Raw genomic sequence first — 17,156 nt, 5'->3', positions numbered from 1 at the left:
GAGCCTACTCCTCCTCCTCCCTCCCCTAGCTTGTGCTCTTTCTCTCAATCCCTATCACTCACTTTCTCTCTCAAATAAATAAAGGCTTAAAAAAAAAGAAATCTCCAAAATCTGAATATGCTAGTTTTATCAATAAGTGTGTTTACAGTAGCATCATAACTTATATAACTTATTAACATTATTAATAACTTTTTTCATCTCACAGGCTCAGTACAATACTCTTCATATGTGGATTATTAAAATATATAATTATAAGGATAATGAGAAGCATATTCCTTGTTCCCATATCTCTCCTCTCTACTAGGACCGGCATTTGACGACTTCTGACGAACATAACAATTTTTATATTTGACATCAATTTCATAATTAAAATTATGAGTCCTATGTAATCAAGTTAAAAACTCTCTGAAACATGTGAGTCCTCATGGAGACCCTCCTCATCAGATACTTGAAGGTAAGTGACTGGTGAGAAAATCAGTTATCCTGATTTGTATAGTACAATGTGCAGTTTGGGGTCCTAAACAAGAGATGGAAGAAAAAACACTGGAATGAGGAGTTTTTAAAACCTCCTAATTAGGGGCACCTGGGTGGCTCAGGCCTGCCTTCAGCTCAGGTCATGATCCTGGGGTCCTGGGATCGGGCCCTGCATCAGGCTCCCTGCTCAACAGAGAGTCTGCTTCTCCTTTTCTCTCTTCCTCTGCCTCTTCCCCTGCTTGTGCTTGCTCTGTCTCAAATAAATAAATAAAATCTTAAAAATAAAATAAAATAAAAATAATATATCCTAATTAAAGAAAATCTGCTTTGCTTTTCCTTTATAACTCAAACTGACTATAACATTTTAAGCATAATGACGTGAACTTACTATTGAACAAGAGATGATTAGCCTAAAAACATAAACAAACAAACCAGTAAACGACCTTCAAATGCTCTTCTGAGATCATTTTATCACAATTGTTTATGCTGGAAAAGAGAGAGAGTCCAGGTGATACAATCAAAACTCCTGTTAGGAGAGGCAGCTTGAGTAGTATCCTCTCACCCCATTATGTCCATGAACAGACCCCTTTGCGGTTCAACCTACTTCAAGGTCACTGGACAAGATTCTGAGACAGGCTTCCCTGATTCCCCTTGGCAGACTGAGGCAGTTTTTCTACTCTGTGATTGATTGCAGCATTACCTGGATATTCTTAGTCCAAACTCTCATGTGAAAGTCTTGAATAATTTGCAACTCCTGCCATGAGCTCCACACCTGATTTATTACACGCCGTCATCGCAGCTGCCTGTCTGTGTACCGAGGCAACCAATAGCAAGAGCTCACAGAGTGCGGGAAGGCCCCATCCCCACACAGAATCCTCAACAAGATGGACAGTGGAATTAGATCCTACGTGGCAAAAACTTCAAACTAAGCACACCTGGTTTCCTGTTAGCAGCTTAGTATTGACCCAACCAAGCCTCCACTCCTCCTTTGCCCAAGATCCTCCCTTTCTTTTATAACCTCTCTCTCACCTCTGTTCTACCAAATGCTTGAACCACCATAAAATTATCCCCCACTTTGTTCTATTGCAAATAACCCCACTTGGAAATGAGCTGAATGCGAGAAACCACCCAAACCAATAGAAGAATGCAAATGGGCAAGACCTGAATTTCAACCAGTACAAAACAACAGCCAATACTCATTCAGAATTATCTAGGAAGCATTTCTCCCAAAATAACCTAGCTGTTAGCTCATGGCGTAAGTGCTCCTGTTTTTGAGCTAGTGGTGTCACTGCCACTAATCAGCTCCCATTATGTGTGAAAGATTACCACGTATTCTCCTTTATCATAGTTTTGTTTCATTTAAGAATAGCCTTCCCACAAAACATGCAAAGACATTCTGCCCCTGAATTGTACACTTGAAATGGATTAATCATATGGCATGTGAATTATATCTCAGAAAAGGTGAGAGAGGGGTTGAGATTCTTACCTGTCATGTTTTCTCTCAGGGCTGCTGAATGCTGATTCTTAGAGGGAGGTGATTAAGCCTCCCCACCCCCCAGACTCCAGAGTGCAGGAACCCAGATGCCTGCAGAGGCTGGGGGAGTGGACTCTATGATTACCTAAAACCCCAATGGGAAATGTGGAAGTTCACCTGTGATGTGTCGAATGCTTGAGTACTCCCCAAATTCATACCTTGAGTCCTAACCCACAGTGTGAGCTACACAGTGACATGGTCTTCGGGAGGTAATTAAATTTAGACGAGGTCATAAGAGTGGAGCCCCCATGGTGGGATTTACGTCCTTACAAGAAGAAAGCAAAGCGCTCTTTCTCCACCATGGGAGGACATAGCAAGAAGGTGGCCACCTGAAAGCCAGGAAGAATCTGCCAACCAGGAACTGAATCTGCCAACACCATGATCTTGGACATTCTAGGTGTTGTGCACAAGATTGCGAATCCGAGAAACCACCAAGGAGCCGACACCGATGCAAACACACAAGGGTTTATTTACAAGCTCGAGCTTGGGTCCAAGTATACCTGACACAGCGGAGCAGGGACTTGGACCCAGAGGTGGGTTTCAGCTTAGTTTTAAGGGCTGCTCTAGGGGACCTCCAGAAGGGGTGGAGGAATTTCTCAAGTTCTGTTTACATTCTGATATGGGGCTTTCAAGGGCATTGAGCTCTGTTCTCATTCTAATAGGGGCTTCTTGCCCTTGGCTTGGGCTCTGTTCTCATTCTAATATGGGGCTTTCTAGGGCATTAAGCTGTAAGCTGTTTTCTTCCTGTAACTGAAGTAATGTGAATTTCAGCTCTTATTCACAGGGGCCTGGGATGGCTGTACTTGTGCTAATGCTGAACTTAAAGTGGAATGGCCTTAATTTTTTCGGCCTCCACATTTCCCCCTCTCAGAGGAACCTAAGGAAGGACCCAATCATGGGTCCAGGTTGCTCTCAGAGTGAGCCAGGGGGAATGATTAAACCAGGATTTGAACCAACCTTGTTGCTGTTCTTGCTCCCATTTACATTTCAGTGAAGAAACAACATCCTAGTTTAAGGCAGCATATAACTACCCCCCTACCCTTTGTTGTAAGAAGACTAAATCTAATCCCCTTCTATTTTGAAGGACAACCTCAGATTAGGAGTCTTGGAGGTGGGAAATAAGTGAGAACTGCGCAGTCTTAGCTTTAGGGGATTGTCCTTGTCTGGTTGGCTTTTCCATTCTGGAACAAAGTCCTTGAGAACGGCATGTGGGTCAGCTGGCTGGATGCGGGTGTAGTGGACCCAGGGAGTAATCCCGTCGACCTTGAGAGCGGTGGGAGCGGTCAGGGTCATGATGTAGGGTCCCTTCCAGCGAGGCTGAAGTGTTTGGTGTTGGTATCTCCACACGTACACCCAGTCACCTGGCCGATATCGATGAGGGCCTGGGGGTGGCCCAGTCTCGTAGAGGGCCCTCAGTTTAGGCCACACCTGCTCATGGGTTCGTTGTAACATTTGGAGGGAGACAAGAAATTGGTGATCATCAAATTCAGCAGGCACCTTGGGTTTTAAACTGGGGATAATAGGTAGAGGAAGACCGAACATGATCTCGTAGGAAGTCAGTCCCATCTTATATGGGGAATTCCTCACCCTATATAGGGCGAAGGGAAGGAGAGTCACCCAGTCTCCACTAGTCTCCAGGGCTAATTTAGTTAAGGTCTCCTTTAATGTTCTGTTCATCCTCTCTATCTGTCCTGAGCTCTGGGGCCTATATGCACATGTAATTTCCAATCTGCCCCAAGTACTAGTGCCACTCCCCGTGTTACCTTAGAGACGAATCCTGGGCCGTTGTCTGATCCAAACTTAACAGGAAAACCATACCTCGGTAAGATGTCTTCCAGCAGTTTCTTGGTCACGGTCTGTGCTGTTTCATGTTTGGTGGGAAATGCCTCTGTCCATCCTGAAGAAGTATCTACAAACACTAGTAAATACCTGTATCCATATTTTCCAGGTTTTACCTCAATAAAGTCCACTTCCCAATAGGTTCCTGGGCAGTCCCCTTGGAGCCGGGTTAGAACCATGGGCGGTGGCATTAGTTAACTGGCATGTGTGGCAGCTCACCACAATCTGCTCCATCTTTGCTCCAGAGTCTTTAATAGTGATCTTTGCATGTCGTATGAGGTCTTCCATCTTCCTTGTTCCCATATGAGTACTCTGATGCATTTTGGATCAGGCTTCACCATCCTAGTTCCTCTGGCAGGATGATGCTGGAGTCCGCGGCCCTCCACCAGCCACGCAAGCACTGGGTCATGGGCAAGCATTTGATCCAGTGTAAATCAGCATCAGTATGGTTGGGGGTGTCGGGCAGGGTCGGTGCCCCCAGATCGGGTCTCCGTTTCCATGGTTACAGCTGCCCCCGCGTATCCGATTCCTTCTCAGAAGAAACTGCTGCCATCCGTGTACCAGGTGGCATCCGCATTCGGCATTGGCTGGTCCTGGAGATCAGCTCTGATTCCATGCACCTGTGCCAAAATTTCTTGACAGTCATGCAGACAGGGGTCCCAGTCTGGGTTAGGGACACGAGAGGCATGGGGTACTGGCAGACCCTGACACGGTCGGCCCCCAGCTTTAGTTTTGGCTGGTCAGTGCCAGGCCAGCCCAATTCCCCCAGGTTCTGCCCACGCTTGGGGAAGTTCCTGCAGCCAACAGTCAATGTCAGTCATTGGGGCTGAGGGCGTTTGGTAGAGACAATATTTGTCTTCTGAACTCAGGACAAGCACCTGAATTGGGTGCCCCTCTTTGTTGAGGATTTTTGCCCCTTCGGGGTGGAAGCGAATTTGTGCCCCCATCTTGGTGAGCAAATCCCAACCTAACAATGGGTAGGGACACTCAGGGATGACCATGAAGGAGTGGGATACCCGGCCCATGCTGAGATCCACAGTTCTTCAGGTAGTCCATGAGTACTGTTTGGTGCCCGTGGTCCCTTGCATAAAGTCTTGCTTGCCAATTTCTCTTGGGGTTGTAATAAAACTGAGTGTTGTGCCCCAGTGTTCACTAGGAATTCAACAGGTTTCCCCTCCACTTTAAGAGTTACCCTGGACTCGGGGAGGGGTGCCAAACCCCAACTGCCCTAATCGTCCAGGTCCTCCATTTCTAAGATCTTGGCAGGGGCCTTAGATCTTTTGTTAGGGAAGCTTTTCACCCAGTGGCCCTCTTCTTTGCAATAAGCACATTGGTTTTTGTTCAGCTTAGGGCGCTCCTGATGGGGACCAGGGCCATCCTCCTTACCTGTCCCTGAAGCCAGCTTCTTGAGGTGCCTCTGTCTTTCCTGTGGGTCATTCATGGTTGTGGCCAGCAGGATCTTGGCCAGGTTTCAGGTCTGCTGGTCACTTAGTTTGGTTTGTTGTTCTTCCAGACTTTCTCTATTATTATAGACTCATTCTGCTACTATCACTAAGTCCTGCAAGCTCTTCTCTCCCAGTCTCTCTACTCTTTGCAATTTCTTTTTAATGTCGGAGTGGCCTGGTTAACAAAAGCCATGATAATTGCAGCCTTTGTTTCCGGGGCTTCTGGGTTCATAGGGGTGTACTGCCTAAAAGCCTCTATGACTCTCTCTAAGAAGGCTGCTGGACTCTCATCCTTACCCTGTCTCATAGCATAGACCTTGGCCAGATTGGTAGGCTTGCACGTGTCAGCCTGGAGACCTGCCCCTAGAGTCTAGCGGTGGACCCGGGGTCTCTCCTTACCTTCAGCTGAGTTGTGCTTTTTGGGGGGTAAAAAGGGTTTTAGCCAAGGAGGGGAATTTTCGGTCATGTCCTGCCAGGCCAGGATGTTGGGCACCTGGTCAGGGTGGCCGTCCGGTTTGTCCCTGAAGATCATGGCCTTAACCTGTAAGATAATAGGTAGGTGGAAAGTTCCTTCTAGGGCCATCCCACGTCAAAGTTTGGCCATTCTGTTATGCAATAAATTTGAAATCTCCATCTCCTTATGTAAACAGTTATGACAGTTAACAAAGACACAGCAACACAGACAAATGCACAAACAGTTAACAAGGACATAGTAACACAGACAAACGTTCCAGTGCGGCCACAGAGACAAAACAGAAAGTAACCCGAAGGGCTGGCAGCCGGCCCTCCTTACAGATGAGGACCCCGTCCTCCTGGGGGCAAGGGATGTCTTCTCAAGACCCCCTGTCGACAGCCTGCCAGCGCGTCCGCCTAAGCCAATGTCGACCCAATACAGATTGGAATTCCTACAGGTAAAAGTACAGTTTAGAGCTCTCAGAAAATATGCGCCCAAAAGGTGGAAAAAGTTGAGTGCACTCACACACGTGAAACCCTCCGGATGGGGTCCTGGGGGTTTCTCGGATCCTGGACAAGCCCCCAGATGTTGTGCCCAAGATTGCGAATCTGAGAAACCACCAAGGAGCCGACACTGATGCAAAGACACGAGGGTTTATTTACAAGCTCGAGCTTGGGTCCAAGTATACCTGACACAGCAGAGCAGGGACTTGGACCCCGAGGTGGGTTCCAGCTTAGTTTTATGGGCTGCTCTAGGGGACCTCCAGAAGGGGTGGAGGAATTTCTCAAGTTCTGTTTACATTCTGATATGGGGCTTTCAAGGGCATTGAGCTCTGTTTTCATTCTAATAGGGGCTTCCTGCCCTTGGCTTGAGCTCTGTTCTCATTCTAATATGGGGCTTTCTAGGGCATTAAGCTGTAAGCTGTTTTTTTCCTGTAACTGGAGTAATGTAAATTTCAGCTCTTATTCACAGGGGCCTGGGATGGCTGTACTTGTGCTAATGCTGAACTTAAAGTGGAATGGCCTTAATTTTCTCGGCCTCCGCACTAGGCTCCAGAATTATTAGAAATAAATGGTTGTTTTTTTAGCCATCCAGTCTATGGTACTTCGTTAAAGCAGCCCAAGCAGATTGATACGTCATTACCTGACATTCTAGAAGAATATAGCCTTCTTTATGCTTAGACACCTTTACCTAAGTTGTCAGGCATGGAGTTGTTCATAAAGTTCTTAGTACTTGAAAATCTTTGGCCCAAAGAACAAACAGAAGACACCTCTATCTTAAAAGTCTGTACTATTTCAGAATCCTCTTTAGATAGGTTTTGTAGGAAGAAAATGACACAGGCTTTTAAGAAGTCCTGAACAGAGCTGGAGAAAAAAGTCATTTAAGGTCAAGTTAATGAAGGAAAAGTTCCTGGGGAGATTTTAACTCAATTTCATGAAACATGGCAGTCACTAGGTGTTTAATTAGCTCCTGCATCTTGATACGCCTGCCCTCCCCTCTAACACCAAACACAGCTCACTTGAAATATTCTCTGAGGTGATCCTGAAGAAGGCAGATAAATTTGAGACTGGCTTAGAGCCTGACTCCAATTTTGGTCTCTAAACTAATGGGTTACAATCCTATCCATAGTTATTTAATGAATACAAAGTTATCTATTAAATTCTGTGTTTCTAAGGTTTTTTTTTCTCCTTTTGACTAGGGAATAAAACTATTTTTAAACTTTATGAAAGGAACCTGCCACATCCATACCAAAACTGGTCAGAATTCTTGCTATTCTCTGAAGAGGTCATTCACCACCCAAGACCCTACACCACCCCACACTAATTTCATTTTCGAAAAAATTTAAATAATTACTAGTAACAACTGAGACCCTTTATGAAGAATAAAATGGTCTGCATATTTTAAATCATGAGAAACAAAGGATGCTATATTTAAAAGGCCACAGTGATTACAGATGGAAGAAAACATAGCCGTGTTTCTCCTCATTGTTCATTTTAACAGTGAAAAGCACACCAACGCTTCCTTAGTGAGATGCTGGGCACACAGGAGGTCTGTAATGAGGAGAAGGAGGAAGGAATAAGAGAGAATGACCAGATGCCTAAAGCAATATCTAAAGGAATATAGTCATCAAAAGTCATCATTATAACCAGCACAAATCTCCCTAGAAAATGCTCATCACAAAGAGCTTATATGGGGGAGAGAAAGGAGTTTTGGCTTGAAGTCACAAGGAAAGGTCCATAGCGATAATTCTCTGACAGAAGGGAGATGAGAATTAAAGGTGGCAAAACATAAGAGCATAGCACAAAGGCAAGAATGTGCAGGGTGTCACAGGGGTGGGCAAGTGGCTCTATCAGTAGGAAACCAGGAATTCAATGGTGGAAGAGGCTAGAGAGGCTGGTTGGGGTAGGGTGAGAGGGGTCTTGAATGTTATGCTTAGGATAGCAACTGCATCCTACACTGAACAGCCATCAGCACATCCAGTAGCCTTGCCTATATAAACAGGGCCTGAGGAAAGGGTCTCTGGAGACAAGATAATATGATCAGATACGTGCTTTAGAAAGACAACTCTCCGAACAAAGCATAGGGTGGCACAGAGCACAGAAGGCACACAAAATTGTAGCAGCAATAATACATTGCTGCTCAGGGGTTCCCCCAGAGAATGTGTGGTACCTCCATAGAGTGAAATGTCAAGGCAGGCATTAAAAATCATTGTCTTAAAAAAAATGTAATGCTACTTGGAAAAAGAACATGTATATGATATTAAAAGAAAAAAAGCAGAATACTAAACTCTATTATGATGCTTCCAATTTAATTTTTTTAATTATTCAAGATAAACATAAAAGGGTTAGTGATAAATACACCATATGGAGTTCCACTTCCAGGATGACAATGTGAGAAGCTCCATGGACCCACTCCCTAGTGAAACCAGCAAAGCTGGTAGAAACAAGCCTTAAAAAGTAAAGGTATCTAGAAATTGTCCTCAGGGCAGGTAACAAATGAAGAAACATATATTCAAGAAACTTTCTGAAACAATGTATGAATAGTGTGGCATCTAGGCCACAAACTATTCCCTCCTTCACCACCAGAATCCCCAGATTGATTTAAAGGAAGGTCTACTGCAGTTGGGCATGGCCAAGAAGATCTGGGGCCCCTTTTACCTCTGTTCAATCAAAGCTTACACTATCTCACCAAGAGGGATAGGCTGTCTGCATTTCTCATTTCTTTCAACCCCAGGTTATTAAAGAGGTTATATTCCTGTTAAGTGTGGCCAAGAGATCAGGACCTTCCTCCTCTGATACAGACACTGCCCACAAAATGGAGGTTCCACTGAAAGCATGACAGACTGAGAATCTGGGGGGCCCATGCCACCCTCACTGTGGCTCACCTGTGGACCAGCTCCCAGCCTTCTGAGAGGCAAGCTGAGAGTACCAGCGTCTACTATCTCTCCCTGTGCCCAGAATATGGCTCAGAGAGTTTGCCCAGGAGGAGCTGGAGTCCATAAGAAAAAGGAGCTCCAGAATTCTCCACCAAGGATGTGGGCAAGTTCCAGTCAAAGGTGCTCAAGACAATAATAGCTCCTCTTATTTAAGATGGACAAGTTGAGCCATTGACCAGCTAGTTCACCAGAGAGATCCAGGGAACGAGGCCACCAAGAGCCATCCCAGGGTTCAAACAAACCTTAAAGACTAGCCTAAAAAAATTACCTCTACCCAAATGTAATTGGATTAGACTGTTGAACAAGCGATGCCCAGCACACTGGGGAAAACAGTAGAGAAATCACAAGGTAATTAGTGGAACCAAATGGCATGAGTGGGAAGAAAAGTAATGCCAAAATGCAGCAGACAGATTAGCAGAGAAATGATGGAAAGGCAAAACTACCACCATCCCAGGAGGATTGTACACATGCCTGGGCTAACCCTCTGAAGATTCATACAGCTTCACACTGTGGAAGAAATAGATTTCACAAGAACAGCCCAGCCAAGTCACACAACAAATAAACAAGCTAATGACAACAAGCCCAGAAAGCAGGGAGGGAAATCGGTACCCAGAGTTGCTACAATATGTTACCTAAAATGTGCAGTTTTCAACAACAAAATATAAGAAATGCAAAGAAATAAGGATGGGGGCACCTGGGTGGCTGTCAGTTAAGCATCTGCCTTCAGCTCAGGTCATGAGCCCAGGGTCCTGAGATGGACCCCCACTCGGCCTCCCTGCTTGGCAGGGAGTCTGCTTCTCCCTCTACCTCTTTCCCTCACCCCAACTTGTGCTTTCTCTCTCTCTCATTCTCTCTTTGTCTCCAATGAATAAATAAAACATTTAAAGAAAAAAAAAAAGAAATATGGATAGGAACACAAACTCAGGCAAAAAATAAAAAAAGCAGGCAACAGAAATTGCCTTTGAGAAGGACCAGCCATCAGGTTTAATAGACAAAAAATCTTCAAAACAGCCGTGAAAAAAAACATGCAAAAACGGATGTAGATCATGCTTAAAGAAGTAAAGTACAGTATGAAGACCATGTCTCACCAAATAGAGAATGCCAATCAAGAGGCAGAAATTATTTAGGAAAAAAAAAAAGAGAATTCTGGTGTTGAAAAGTACCATAATAAAATTATTAGTTCATTGGAGGGGTTCAACGGTAGATTTGAACGGCAGACAGGAGTCATGAGAAATTTTGAAAATAGATGGAGAGAGATTGTATAATCTGAAAAACTTCAAAAATTGAAAGCAGAAAAATGAACAGAGCCTCAGAAACTTGGAATACCATAATGGATACCAATATATGTGTACTCCAGAAGAGAGGAGAGATAATGGAGCAGAAAAATTATTCTAAGGAATTAATGGCTGAAATTGTTCTAAATTTGTTGAAAAGTCTTAATCTGCACATCCAAGGAGACCAACAAACTCTGAATGGGATAAACCATATTAAAATTCTGAAGGTCAAATGTAAAGAGAACATCTTGAAAGCAGCAAGATAAACACACTCTAGGATATATGTTGGATGTGGTTATCTGTAAGAGGAAGGGGGCTGGATGTTGTCTAGATTATTTTTTATGCTTTTCTTTATTTTCTCCTTTTAAAAATTAGCATGTATTGCTTTTAAATTAAAAATCCTGTTAAAATATACTATTAAATTAAAATAAATGAATAGATTATTTCAGTGTTCTGAATGTAAGGTGGTGAGAACATGGTTGGAAATGGAATTGGTGGGGAAATTGGTGTGCTATTCATGGCCATGTGGAGTGTACTGTGTCCTCTTGGTCTGGCTGGATGCCTGTCCAATTGCTATCAACTTTCCTTGACTTTAAGATAAGAACTACATAATATACTTGAATTGCACCATGCTAAAAATAAAAACCAGCTAGTAAAAACAAAATCTATGACACTGATGATGATGGATGGGAGGAAATATAAACTAGAAAATGTATAGGAAGCTAAATACTATCTTTACAAAGCTCTCTGTTTTTTCATGCCAATGTCCACATGAAAATAGGTTCTTACTAAGACATCTCTGATTTCTCTTTTTCTTTCTTTTTCCTTTTTATTTTTTTTTAAGAGAGATAGATGGGGCAGAGGGAGAGAGAGAGAGAGAATCTTAAGCAGGCTCTACATACAGCTTGGATCCTGGCATGGAGCTGGATCTCACAAACCTGAGATCATGACCTGAGCTGAAACCAAGAGTCAGATGGTTAACTGCCTGTGTCACCCAGTCACCCCAGTCATCGTGATTTCTTTCCATAGTCTTCCTCAAGCTTATCCCACAATTATTGCTTCAGTGCAATAGCCATTCTCAGTCTCTCCACGGAAGCTGTCACTTGGAGATGCCCTGACTTCCACTTTTACTAACCTTTGAATGTTAGGTCCATGATCCTCAATTTGTGTTATTGTTATTGTTTTTATTACACAGATAGTTGCCTCATAAAATAGTTTCAAATACTATTTGGTCAGGCTCCTCTAAGTAGTGACATAAATACTCAGGTATTATTGCATATGTTCCAATGTTTCCTTTGGAAACAGAGAATATAATCTCAAGAGCATAAAAGAAAAATCAAGTAGACCCAGAGACCTTCAGCAGATCCTCAGTAATTCTTTTTGCCCTGAGTCCTGCTTCCCAAAACATGTGATCCTTCTTAGGGATTCCAACACAATCTCGTGGATCAGATTCAAGAGGCTGGAAATCCTGATGAATTTTGTGTGCAATTATAGGTGAGTGTGTGTGGATGAGTGAGATTCATTTTTATGTGATACAATCCATGCCTTTCATCTGATTCTCAAAAATATTCATTACCTGGAAAGGCCAAGAATTTCAGCTCTATAATGACCTCAACTCTAAGTTGTTTCTTCTCATAGTCTCAAATCACTTTAGTAATTCTTGAATATACACAAAATGGCAGCATGAAAAGTTTTGAGAATTTCTCAGAGACTCAAGAATAGAAGTCAATTAAATATAGAATAATCCACTAAAATGATCTGAGATATATTCTATATTCAAATAACTAAGAATTCAAGAAGTTTATTTCATCAGGAGCAATCAGGAATATAAAAATATGAAAATGGAACAAAGTTTCTTTTCAAAATTTTCTTTTAAATTAAGGAAAATTTTAATTAAAGGGTATTGGTAGGATCAGTCTCTAAAAAGTGGGAAAGAAGGCACCAGGTGGAACAGGATGGTTTCAAGAAACCTCATGTAAAATAAGCACCTAAAAGCAGTCTGATGATGAGAAGGTAGATGGTAGAGAAAGGAAGGACAAGAAAAGACTGGAAAAAATATTTTACACTCTTAGTTCATCTGGGTTACTCTAACAGAATACCATGGAATAAATGGCTGTTAAACAACAAATTTATTTTTCATAATTCTGGATGCCAGCAAGTCTAAGATCAAAGTGTAGATTCAGTGTCTGATGAGATCCCACTTCCTGGTGCATAAAGGGTCACCCTCAGGTTGTTCTCCCGTGGCAAAAAAGGGTGAAGGAGCTCTCTGGGGTCTCTTATAAGGACACTTATCCCACTCATGAGGGTTCCATCCCCATGACTAAATCATTTCTGAAAGGGCCCTACCTCTAAATATCATATTGGATGGGGATTAGGTTTCAAATTATGAATTCTGGAGAGTTACAAATGTTTAGTCTATTGCACCTACCAAGGAAAAAAAAGGAACACTATACAAGCAGATAGTTAATGTTCCCTACTTTCTCCTCATACCTAGGACTAGTCTTCGTCTCTATGATTATTTTCCAGGTTCCTCATCTTTCTCCTCAGCTTGATTAACTTCTATTTATAAACACATCAAGTTATTTAGAAATACACAATGGATGAATTTCTTATTTAGAAGAGTCTTAGAAAAAAATTTGACTCTCCTTTTAGTTTTATGGGAGGAACCCAATTTTCTTTGCTGGATGTTCCAATACTAAGCATAAAGCTTTTTCCACTGACACTTCAAGGACCTGAGAGTACTCAGGTAATAAAAGGTTTTCTATCTTGAGAGCAATAGAGGACCATAAGGGTTGTCTTAGTTCTCTAGCAGTGACTAGGACCAAACCATCAGAAGCACAACTCCATGATCTATAGTCACATGAATACTTTAATATCTTCTCTGAAATGGTTCAGAACTGGTACTTTGAGGGCAATAAGTGATTGCCATTGTGTTTTATGACATTTCCTCTCTTGATTTGCTCATTATGAACTTGGTTTTATTTTTGGTCTTTGCAGATGTCTTATTTCTCTCCATTTTCCCTGATCATTTGTCCTAAATGTAGGCCATTCTATTTTTCTCTTGGTACATCTGCCACCTGTGATTCTTCCTTTTCTCATTTCCAAGTCTCATTTCCCTAATCAGTGTGTCTCCTGCCTTGATCATGAGATCTGTTACTCACAAGAGACTTTAGGCATCTTCTCTTTTGTTCTGTCTGAAGGCTGGCAAAGGCTCTTGGTTTTCTTGCCAAAACGTACTTCGTAGAATGAGAAACTAGAAGGAGGTCTGTAAAACTCTGTGCTTATTTTCTTTTTGTAAGGATTATCTTCTCTGGTGTGTCTTTGAGGTTATTTGGTGTTTTTTTGTTTTTTTTTTTTTTTCCAACTTAGAAATATCCAAAGAAGAGTTCATCCTGCCCAACATGCTTCCCAAGCCTGCAGGAGGAGTTCAGTAAGTGGTTGTTGACTGGCTTACTGATCCTTTAAGAACACCCTTAGTATCAGAAAAGTTATCTGAAGGTCTAACCTAGAATTGTTTCTACTTCAACTCTTTTCCCACTAATTACTTTAAGTACTTTCCTTCTCAACAATCTAGTTCATGGAGCTCTATTCGCCATTGTCTCATTCTCCCTTCATTTCTGTTCAGTTAAATATTTAAGTGCCTCATAAGCCCATCGTGTGATTTATGTGCTTTTCCTTTTTATTTTTATGCTGTTCTATGTTCTGAAGAGTTATCTTTATAAACTGTAATGTCTCTGGTTCCCTGAGGAACACTAACACAGCAGACACGCTAACATGGTATAAGGGACTGAAATCTCAAGGAAGCAGGAGAAAGGGAGAAAGAAAGCAGAGAAGGAGATAGAGCAGACAGGGAGGGAAGTGTCACTCATCAGACCACCACGTACCAGCAAGCACAGCCAATGACTCAATCATACAGGATAATTTTAGAGATGCCAATTATACCACCACTTCTCAGGAAAGTATGGGAGTGCAGGAGGAAAAAGAATTTACCTGCTGACCCCTTATATTTTCTTACTCTCCCACTGGTGTTGATTCACCCACACTTTTCCAGTTACATCATCCAATGCTTATGGCAACTACAGGAACTCAGAGCCCCCATGGCTATTGATTCAGCCCTGCTGGCACTCAATGAAGTGATTCTCTTGCCCACCTGGCACCATAGTGCAGAGCTTCTCCGACTCTGGTGATTGATTATGGCGACAACATCAGCAACCTGGACCATCACCCTAGGGACTGCAGAAGCCAATTTCAAGCCAATTTCCTCAGCAAGCGGAACCAATGCCCATTAACTGGGTCCCACATAACTCCCTTTATAGAGAAAAATAACTTATTAGATCCTTATACACTGCTTCTATCATTTTCCATGTGGAGCCAAACTCATTCTTCAGTATCAATTTGTGCCTTTTTTAAAACTTCCCTCATACAGCTCTCTCCAGTTAGGACCCTCTTACTTCTCATAACTCTGACTCTGTCCCTAACTCTCAAAATCATTGTCTTTGAAGTCCACGGTCTTCACTTACATTTTCCTTCCTCCATTCAATCTGTGCTGGCTTTCTTTGATCAAATGCTGAAATGTTTTGCTGTATTTCTGTCCTTTATCAGCTGCTCCACATTCTCCCTGCCCAGTGCCCTGCTATACCCCTGAGGAATCACTATGTACCTTAATTGCCTGTCCAACACTCCATAAATCAGCCTGCAATTGTTGGACACTTGGAGTCACTTACCATATATTACGATTATAAATATTACCTAATATTTGCATCTATCTATGATTGTTTCCTGAGGATATGTTCCTAGAAGAGAAAGTACTATGCAACTGGAAGGTTTAATTGATATTGAATTTTCTCTCAAAGAATACTAAAGTACATGTTTATTGACATTCTTAACAATATGAACGACCTTGTCCAAAGTATTTAACAAAATAGAAAGATAATATGTAATATAATGATGGATATTCAATGCCATGTAATGCAAAAGCATAAGAGATTTTATTCATTCATTCATTTATTCATTCACTGGTTGGCCTTTATTTTTCAGACTTTTCTATGATAAATATAACTAAGAGGAGACCTATTTTGTAAACATTTAGCTACTCTCACAGCAAGCAACCTATATGTTTAAAATTTAATATCATATTTACACTTCACAGAAGCACTAGATGTTTACATCATAAACAAGTACAACAGTGAATTTCACATTATTGAATGGGACTCAGAGCATTATCAACTTTCTTTCTATTAGGAGAGAAAAGTTTTATGACCTGATTTTCTTTTTTGGTGCTTAAGAAAAGTCCATAAAAATTCTCCTTCATGAAGATTTACTCTTTTGGGGTCATGAAGCTACCTTCTGTGTAATTTCAGAATTCTCTTGATAAACTATGTTTACTATATGTATCATCCAACAGCTGTGCTAGTACTTAAAAGCTGGCAATGAATATGTATCCTGTGGATTTAAATTCTTAAGTTTTTAAATATAGGATTTTTAGTTTATGTTTACCTTCCAGCACAGAGGTATATACCAGATGTTTACCATAATTCCATTTTATTTTGCTTTCTCTAATCTCTACCAATATTTTAGCACCAAATTGCATCTAACTAATTTGGAAATATTTTAATTATATTAGAAAAATCTAAGTCATAAAAAAACAAAAGTGTTCTCTAAGATATAGTAAAGAATAGATAAGTGTAAATATGCCAAATCTAAAGGCTTCTGTATCAAACGGGTCATAATACAATCAGAAAAGTTCTTGGATAATTACTGCAAGGCATTCCATCATAAACTATTTTTAAAATTTACTATTGAGAGGTGCCCAGGTGGCTCAGTGGGGTAAGTGTCTGCCTTCAGTTCAGGCCATGATCTCAAGGTCCGGAGATTGAGCCCCACATCGGCCTCTTGCTCAGTGTGGAGTCTGCTTCTCCCTCTAACCTCAGCCCCTGTTCTCTCTCTTTCTGAAATAAATAAAGTCTCCAAAAAAATTTACCAGTGACTTCCCATGTCACTCAAAACTTTAATGTTTGATAGCAAACTGCTCATCTTTTCTCCTTCCCTTTTGAGCAATTGTATTATCTCAGAGTAACTTTCTTCCAAATTTTCTGAGTCAATGTAAAAAATAAAAGCTTTACTATAGGTCAGGCTTATCTTTTTTATAATTTGCTTAACAACATAAAACAAAGAATTTGTAGTAAATTATTCTGGCAGTAAATTGTCAAGTCTGGTTGCCAGACTCTCTCCTTCCTAATAATAGGACTATATTACTATTCCTACATAATGGATTAAGTAAATGTGCACCAAAACAATGCTAAAATCTCTCATTTTAAAGTGGTACAGTAAGATGACTCTGCCTCTTCTTCTACAAATATATCCTATATAAAACATAATAAGGCCTAGAGGATACTATGCTAAACGAAATAAGTTAAAGAAAGACAAATACCACATGATTTCACTTATATGTGGGATCTAAAAAACAAATTAATAAATGAACAAAAGCAGAATCAATCCTATAAGTACAGAGAACAAATTGATGGTTGCCAAAGGGAAGGGGGTTGGGAGGGATGAACAAAATGGGTGAAACTTTCCAGTTATGGAAGGACTAAGTTATGAGAATGAAAGGTACACCATAGAGAATATAGTCAATGATATTGTAACAGCATTGTATAGTAATAGGTGGTAGCTACACTTGAGGTAAGCATAACATAACATA

The 17,156-nt window shown here is 41.5% G+C and overlaps 1 protein-coding gene across 1 annotated transcript in view; it reads left to right on the top strand.

The window, feature by feature from the left end:
- Positions 1-424: 424 nt before the first annotated feature.
- Positions 425-17,156, top strand: part of LOC118350864 (translation initiation factor IF-2-like) — a 160,117-nt gene continuing 143,385 nt past the window's right edge. The window contains exon 1 of the mRNA XM_049107897.1: positions 425-454. Within this exon, the coding sequence (XP_048963854.1) occupies positions 425-454 (30 nt within the window). The remainder of the gene's footprint in view (positions 455-17,156) is intronic.

The sequence above is a fragment of the Canis lupus genome, chromosome 1, assembly GCF_003254725.2.
Source record: "Canis lupus dingo isolate Sandy chromosome 1, ASM325472v2, whole genome shotgun sequence".
In the NCBI taxonomy this organism is placed as follows: Eukaryota; Metazoa; Chordata; class Mammalia; order Carnivora; family Canidae; genus Canis; species Canis lupus.
Note: the sequence above shows the minus strand (reverse complement) of the source record. Positions and strands in the feature narration are given on the sequence as shown.